The sequence below is a fragment of the Zingiber officinale genome, chromosome 5B, assembly GCF_018446385.1.
Source record: "Zingiber officinale cultivar Zhangliang chromosome 5B, Zo_v1.1, whole genome shotgun sequence".
NCBI lineage: Eukaryota > Viridiplantae > Streptophyta > Magnoliopsida > Zingiberales > Zingiberaceae > Zingiber > Zingiber officinale.
Window position 1 is genome coordinate 37309961 of NC_055995.1, and position 8696 is coordinate 37318656.

The window sequence follows — 8696 nt, forward strand, 5'->3', positions numbered from 1 at the left end:
CAAAGGAGCAACTTAGACCTCGGATGAACAGTGTCCGAGGCGCCTCCATGGGGCTTGGAGGCGCCTCGGGTACTAGCCGAAGCCAGCTGTCCAGAGACGCTGGAGGCACCTCGGAGGTCACTGGAGGCGCCTTGGACCAGGCGTTGGAGGTGCCTTGGAGAAGCTTAGAGGCGCCTTCAGTAGGATAAGGCTCGACCAGATCAGAGCTGATCCACGCATGCGACTCGGCGGCCTGGAGGCGCCTCGGACAGGCTTGGAGGCGCCTCTAGCATTGTTTAAAAGGGGACTTTGAGCAGCAGCTTAGAACAAGAATTCACAAGCGATCCTTCTGCGTTCAACTGCTAACGAGTTCATCCCGAAGTGTTGTGACGACATACCGACGACCCGGAACTCCAGATTTTGATATTCTTACTGTCGGTATTGGTTTCTTTTATAGTTCTAATTGTAATAATCTTGTAACAATCTTTCGAGCTTATAGTTGTTGCCCACCAAAAGTTGTCAACGACCGCGGGCCTTGGAGTAGGAGTCGGCACAGGCACCGAACCAAGTAAACGACTTTGTCCTTTTGTGTTTGCTCTGTTTTCCCCTTACTTAATTCTGTTTCATATATTAGACTCTGTTTTAAATCGAACGAAATAGCCATGAGCGTTATTCAACCCCCCCCCCCCTCTAGCGCTTCTCGATCCAACATCATCCACCACTTCCTAGACAAAGCCTTTCAATGAAATTCAATATTTAATTTCCTTATAGTAACCCTAGGTTTAACCATTAAGAACAATCGAATCACAAGATCGAAAAACAAAAGAAGCACAAAATCGAAACATAAATTCGATTGCCTAGAATCGTTAGCCTCTTGTGTTTGATAATTCAAAATCCATACAAAGAAAACTAGCATGATGCGGAATAAGACAACTAGTTATACCTTTCTTTGTAGCTAAAGACCTCTTGATCTTCTGTTGCATTCCTCACCTCCTCTTGGACGTCGTGTGGGCGACGATCTACCAAGATGAATTCCATCGGGACCACTTCTTCTTCTCCAACACTCTTGAGCCATCAAGGGATGCTAAAATAGGAAATTTTCTTCTCTTCTTCTTCCTCTCCAAGCAACCGGCCACCAAGATGATGAAGCTTGAAGAACCACCGGCCTCAAAGGAAGAAAACAAAAGATAAGAGCATGGAAGAGATTCGGCCACCAAGGAATCAAGGCTTGTGTGCCGCCGACCCTTAAAGAAACAATAAGGGTGCCGACCACACAATGAAGAGAGGAGAAAGCCTAGGTTGTGTTATCTCATGAGACACCCTCTCCATCTGTTTTATAATCCTTGATCTTGGCAAAAAAGGAAAGTTTAATTAAAACTTTCTTTTCTTCTTCCTATGACCGGCCATATCATGGAGTCTAAAAAGGAAAAAAAAATTCAACAAAAAAATTAAAGCTTCCTTTTAAACCATGATGTCTACAAAAAGGAAAGTTTTAAACATAATTAAAACTTCCTTATTTGTGGTCTCCCTTTAAAAAAGAAAATTTTAATAACAATTAAAATCTCTCTTTTTAAATTTCCTATTGCACATGGAAATAAAGGAAAGTTTTAAAAATTAATCTCTCTTATTTTAGACAGCTACAAAAAAGGAAAGATTAATTAAAACTTCTTTTTTAAATCATGGTTACAAAAAAGGAGAGTTTTATTAAAAATTAAAATCTTTCTTTCAAACATTATAGACAACTACAAATAAGGAAAGATTTTAACAAAATTAAAATTTCTCTTTAATCTTTTGTAGATAGCTATAAAAGGAAAGATTTTAAAATCTAAAACTCTCTTTTAAAAACCATGAAGATGACTATAAAAGGAAATTTTAAAAATAAAATTTATCTTTTAAATCCCTTTTCATGAATGGCTATAAAAGGAAAGATTTTAACAAAAATAAAATCTTCCTTTAATCCTATGTGGTCGGCCCCATGCTTGGACACCAAGCATGGTTTGGTCGGCCACTACTCGGGCTCAAATCCTATGCTTGGCCGGCCCCCTAGCTCCAAGCAAGGTTGTGTCCGGCCCATTATTTGGATAAGAAGTGGACTTAGTGGATACAAGTTTTATAGGCCTGCTACAACAGGGACCGAGAGGAGAAATTAGTTTTGGTCTCCCGATAAGCTTGAGCTTCCTGTGTTCGCCCCGAACACTCAGCTCAAGTTCATCAATAATAACTCATACCACTAAAGAGTTATTATTGAACTACCGCACCAATCCCAAATTACATTATGGGCTCCTTCTTATTATGAGTGCATTCTTCTCCCTGTGTTTAAGATATAGAATGTCCACTAATTAAATGAGTTACTGACAACTCACTTAATTAATATCTAGCTCCAAGAGTAGTACCACTCAACTTCATTGTCATGCCGGACTAGGTCCACCTACAGGGTTTACATGACAATCCTTATGAGCTCCTCAAGGGGACATCATCAACCTAGTTTACTAGGACACAATTTCATTCTATAATCAACAATACACCATATAAATGATATCATTTTCCAACTTATCGGGCCTATTGATTTAACGAGCTAAATCACACCCTTTGATAAATTAAAGAAATGAATATTAAATATACGTGTTTGTTATTATAATCACGATTAAGAGCGCACACTTCCATAATAACAGAGATTTTATTCTCTTATATAGTCAGTATAAAAAGAAACTACCTCAAATGGTCCTGCTCAATACACTCATAGTGTACTAGTGTAATTTTATAGTCTAGATAAACTAATACCAAATTATACTATAACCACTCCAATGGTTTGTCCATTCTATCTTGGTTGTGAGCTACTATTTATAATTTATAAGGATCTGATAATATAATCTTCTGTATGTTTTCTCACACCATGTTATCTACAATATAAATTAAATGGATAACTACACTTAGCATAAGTGTAGACATTTGACTAATGTGATTCTTATTTCTAAATAAATGTTTATACAAAAAGCTAGGATTTTAATATACATTCCAACAAGAGTGTTGAAGGCTTGAAGCTGTAGACATGAGTGGCTTAAGGTTGAGGGTTCAACACGTGGATGAAAAAGAAATGGGGTTGCTACCTTTATTGGTGAGAGCAGTGAGAAAAGAGGAATGTGGGCTCTGATACTATGTAAGAAGAAGAAGAAGAGGGTAAGAAAGAATATGAGAGGAATAATTAATCTTATTGTTCATTCATATTTGTTATAACGATAGTACAATATATAATGTTTAAAAAATATTTGGTCAATTAACCAATTAATAAATAACAGAATTAGTCTAATGATTATAACAAAATTATTAGAATAATCCTGATACTAATTTGATTTGATGATTTTATCTGATAAATCATGATGATTTTCTTTTAAACTGCTCTAACGAAGGCCAAGGTGAAGCTAAAGCCAAAGCCCAAGTCAGTGGCAAAGGTCGTGAAGAAAGCTACTCCAACAATAGAATCGGGTTAGATGAGGAAGCCAGCGTCGAAACCAAAACCAAAGGCAGTTGCTCGGCTGACAAAGGTCGTTAAGCCCAAAAAGAAAGACACGTCGACAAAGAGACCTACTGCTCTTGACGATGCCTTGTATAATAGGAGGGGATGGATTATGCCAGTGTGTTCATTGAGCGAGGAGAGGGAAAAGTGTTTCAGTTGTAAAAAATATTAAGATATGGATGAAAAAAAATTGAAAATCTACCTTGTGAAAAAAAATTGTCGCAAATTTTTACAAAAAAATAAAAACTTATCGTAAATCTACGACAACAAAAAATTTCGTCATAGATTTGTGACAAAAAAAATTGTCGTAAAATTTATGATGAATTTTTATTTTTTAATCATAAAAGTTTATGATAACTTATTTGTAACGAAAAATTATTATAAAATTTGTCATAAAAAAATTTACAACAAATTTTTTTTCAGATCTTGTCATAAAATTCATCACAAAATTGACTTTTTTTTATATAGTGTCTGGTCTTCCTTAAATATCTGGTACTCGTTAATCCATCAACTTATTAGGCATCGGATATGTTAACCCGTCTAATCTGTCTATCTAATATTTTCTATCCGTCAAGACTTTCAATTTATTTAGTATCTTATCTAGCTGTCCAACTAAAGTATTTAGTTGTTTATAATTCGATTCAATTGGCCTACTAGGACTTACATTTACCTAGATTTACTAAGACTTTCATTTGTCTAATTTTACTAGGATTTTTTTTTGGCTAAAGTACCTATACATTTAATCAACTTTTATTAGATCATAATCAATCTTAATTTTAAATCTTTATTAATATTAAAATTAAATTTGATTATCTAGTATTTCAGCGCCGACGGATAAAAAAATTGAAAATCTACCGTGTGAAAAAAAATTGTCACAAAATTTTACAAAAAAAAAAATTTATCATAAATCTACGACAACAAAAAAAATTGTCATAGATTTGTGACCAAAAAAATTTTGTTGTAAAATTTATGATGAATTTTTATTTTTTAATCATAAAAATCTGTGATAACTTATTTGTAACGAAAAATTATTATAAAATTCGTCATAAAAAAATTTACAACAAATTTATTTTTTCAGATTCTGTCATAAAATTCATTACAAAATGATTTCTTTTTTTTTTTTATAGTGTGAGGTCTTCCTGAGATGTTTGGTACTCATTAATCCATCGACTTATTAGACATTGGATCGGTTGACCGTCTAATATTTCTGTCCAATATTTTTATCCGCCAAGACTTCTAATTTATTTAGTATCTTATCTAGCTGTCCAACTAAAGTTTTTAGTTGCTTACAATTTAATTCAATTGATGTACTAGGATTTACATTTACCTAGATTTACTAAGGGGGCGTTTGGTTTAAGGGAATAGAGGTAAGGAATAGGAATAGCAATCAATGTTAATGTTTGGATTACAACAATGGGAATGAAAATAAGGGAATGATTCCTTATTAGTGGGTAATGACTTATTCCGGTGCCCCACCCCTTCAATCACCCATTCCTGTATTTACAGCAATCACAATTTCTCATTAATACCAAAAATACCCTTAACCTAATTTCCCGTCTCATTTCTCTCCTTCTCTCCTCTTTGCTTCGAACGACGCCAACGCCGCCTCCTCTGGATGCTCAACGAGTTCGCCTCCCCCTACGGCGACTGCGAGCAGCACCTCCCCTATGCCTTCCTGCAGGCCCTCTTCTGCCGAGCCACAGCCTCCGATGACCACTACTACAGCACCTCCCTCGCCGTCACCGAACGCACCGTCTCCTTCGCCTCCACCCGCCGCCTCGCCCTCAAGTTCCAGGAGGCTGCCCCGTGGTCCACTTTCGGCCACGTCGCCACCAACGACGCCCTCCTCCAGACCCTCGACGGCGAGCCTGCTCTCCACATCGTCGACGTCAGCAACACCTTCTGCACCCAGTGGCCCACACTCCTCGAGGTCCTGGCCTCGCGCGCCGATGCAGACGCCCCGCGTGTCCGGCTTACCGTCGTCTCCTCCACTGCCGCTGGCGTCGTGGCCGAGATCGGAGCGCGCATCGAGAAGTTCGCGTGGCTTATGGGCGTGCCGCTTGAGTTCCGGGCTATCGCTGCCCCCACGCTGCCACGCCTCATCGACGCGCTGCGCCCCAAGAAGCTCGAGCTCCGCGAAGGGGAGGTCGTCGCGGTGAACTGCGTCGGCGCTCTTCATAGAGCCGGGTGCGAGGATTCGCGGGACTCGTTCCTACGGGCTGCGGCGGTGCTGCGGCCGAGGGTATTGACCGTAGTGGAGGACGAGGCGGACTTCGGCGCCGCAAGCGAGTTCATGGAGTCCTTCGAGGAGTGCCTGTGGTTCTACGGCTCCTATTTCGAGATGCTGGAGAAAGCTTCCCGGCGATGTGCAACGAGCGGCTTGCTCTGGAGAGGGAGTGCTTCCGGAGCCTCGTCGGACTGCTGGCGTGCGAGGGCGGCGCAGACGCAGTGAAGGCGTTGCTCAAGCGGTACCGGCCGGGATGGTCGCTGCTGCCGACGGAGGGGGAGACGTCGGACATGTACCTAACATGGAAGGATAAAATTGGAAATTTATTTGATTCTCATTACTAATGTTGATTCGAAACAAACATCATCAATTATAATCATATTCATTCCAGATTTTGAACCAAACGCTAATAATACAATCCTAATTCCCATTCCCATTGACTCCATAATCAAACCCATTATCATTCCGATTGATAAATTTAAACCAAACGCCCCCTAAGACTTTCATTTGTCTAAAATTAGGAGATTTTTTTGGCTAAAGTACCTATACACTTAATCAACTTTTATTAGATCATAATCAATCTTAATTTTAAATTTTTTAATATTAAAATTAAATTTGATTATCTAGTATTTCAGCGCCGACGGATAGATATAAGTTGCAATCTGGATTGATTAAAATGGATGCTTTTTTTCACTGATGGGAAATTATTGAAATGGATAAATTCGGGTACCACTGTGAGAACCGGCCCCGAGCCATCTAGTGCTATGTGACTTGAGTTGTCTGCTTCAACAAGAGACAAGAATCCTATACACATGTGTGGACGAATTTCCCAAGTGGAAAGGACAAGGCAAGAGAAATGCATCTTATCTTATCGGCACGGATAGTAAAATAACCAATGGGCAATGGCCCCTCTCTCGAAAAGCAGAATTAGACATGATAAAACAGGAGAATATGGAAGGCTTTCAAGAACCGCAGAAAGGAAAGAAGCAGCAAGCGGCAGCGACCGACCGAAGAGAAGAAAGGGTTTAACGATATATGCTCACCCCCCACCGTCGCCCAATTCCATATTGCGACTAGCGAGCGAGTGCTAAGGAAGGACTCAGGTTTCAGAATTTGGGGATCAGTTAGCTATAGCACAACGGAGGCCATGGGGGGCAGCAGCAATAATCAAAATCAAAATCATAATCATAATCACGGGGGGAGCAAAGTCACAGAGGCTAGCAGCGGCGGCAGCGCCAACAAATTGCTTCAGGTGCTGAACGTGAGGGTGGTGGGGAGCGGCGAGAGGGTTGTGGTGCTGTCGCATGGCTTCGGCACGGACCAGTCGGCGTGGAACCGCATCCTCCCCTACTTCCAGCGCGACTACCGCCTCATTCTCTACGACCTCATCTGCGCTGGAAGCGTCAACCCTGATCACTTCGATTTCCGCCGCTACACCACTCTCGATTCCTACGTCGATGACCTCCTCTCCATCCTCCACGCCCTTCGAGTCGACCGCTGCTTCTTCATCGGCCACTCTATCTCCGCCATGATTGGCATCATCGCCGCCATCCGCCGCCCGGACCTCTTCCTCAAGCTCATCCTCATCTGCGCATCGCCAAGGTGCATGTTTTCTGGATCCAGAAAAACCCTCTTCTCTTTCCGTAAGATAACTGATTTTGGTCTTTAATTTGTTCTATGTACAAATTGGGGATCCGATCCAGGTTCTTGAACGACGGGGACTACCACGGGGGATTCGAGAGGGGTGAGGTGGAAAAGGTGTTCTTCGCGATGGAATCCAACTACAAGGCGTGGGTGCAGGGGTTCGCTCCGCTGGCGGTCGGGGCTGACGTGCCGGCGGCGGTCCAGGAGTTCAGCCGGACGTTGTTCAACATGCGTCCGGACATCTCTCTGTTCGTGTGCAGGACGGTCTTCAACAGTGATCTGCGCGGCGTACTCGGCCTAGTGCGCGCCCCTTGCGTCGTCATCCAGACCGCTAAGGATGTGTCCGTCCCTCTCTCCGTCGCTTCCTACCTCAAGGTTCAACTAGGCGGCCGCACCACCGTGGAGCTCTTGCCCGTTGAGGGCCACCTCCCCCACCTCAGCGCCCCATCAATTCTCGTCCAGGCTCTCCGCCGCGCCCTGGCCTCCCACCGGTGAGTAATGTCGAGGGCGTCGGCTACTCGAGTTTGCATCCGGTTCGGCTGATGGCACGTGTAGACTGATGCCGTCCTTTAGTTTCTCACTGTGGAAAATAAAAAAACCAAGAACATCAAGAAGCAAAAGAGTTATCAACTTGAAGGTCACGCGCGTGACCTCACCTTTCCTTCTGTTCTTTTTTATCTCCTTACCCCGTCCCCGGATCATGGTATGATATTATAGGAAGATATTCAGGTTATCTTTTAAACATCCGCGCGGTTTGAATTTCAGCTATTATATATTTATAGAAATTTTTTTTCTAAATAAGAGACGTAATCAAAAGATGTTAAGATTCTAAAATGATCGTCACATATATTTCTCAATTTACTTTGATGATTGATGAAAAATTTTTATGGGATCAGATTGGTCATTTCAAACTCGACGTTATCAGTCTGATTAATTATTTTTTATCTCCTTATCCCTAATCATTTTTTATCCCCTTATCCCGCAGGGAGTGATCGATTCAATCAGATCGATTGTCCTCCAACTCTTGATCCATTGGCAGAATTTTATTGTCGGACTCAATTTTCAAAAGTAATATAGAAATATTTTCCTAAAACTATCATCTATAAAATGTGAGCTGGAAATATGCTTGAGAAGTAATTAAAAAAAAAGCTTTATCTCGTGTGGAATGATTCTCCATGGAAAACTAATTAAGATATGCTCGAGTAAATTATTCCCTGCATCCCTCGCCCACATGTGTAGACTGCCGCACCGCCTCGCTGTCGTCGCTGTTAAAGTGCTGTTGAAATATTATTATTCCACAATTTCCCGAAACATAGGGATGGTAATCTGAAT

The 8696-nt window shown here is 41.4% G+C and overlaps 1 protein-coding gene and 1 pseudogene across 1 annotated transcript; both read left to right on the forward strand.

The window, feature by feature from the left end:
- LOC121986609 overlaps positions 1-6064 on the forward strand; it is a 47201-nt pseudogene extending 41137 nt beyond the window's left edge.
- A 610-nt stretch (positions 6065-6674) lies between these two features.
- On the forward strand, positions 6675-8110 carry LOC121984359 (probable strigolactone esterase DAD2). Its single transcript, XM_042537251.1, has 2 exons — positions 6675-7322; positions 7424-8110. The coding sequence occupies exons 1-2, from the start codon at positions 6868-6870 to the stop codon at positions 7857-7859; spliced, it is 891 nt and encodes a 296-aa protein (XP_042393185.1). The 5' UTR covers positions 6675-6867; the 3' UTR covers positions 7860-8110.
- Positions 8111-8696: the final 586 nt, after the last annotated feature.

What these genes read in the sequence shown, in the direction of transcription:
- LOC121984359 (XM_042537251.1), top strand. Translation starts at nt 6,868, where the DNA reads ATGGGGGGCAGCAGCAATAATCAAAATCAAAATCATAATCATAATCAC. An exon ending in CTCATCTGCGCATCGCCAAG is followed by an intron (nt 7,323 to 7,423) that starts GTGCATGTTTTC and finishes GATCCGATCCAG; the next exon opens with GTTCTTGAACGACGGGGACT.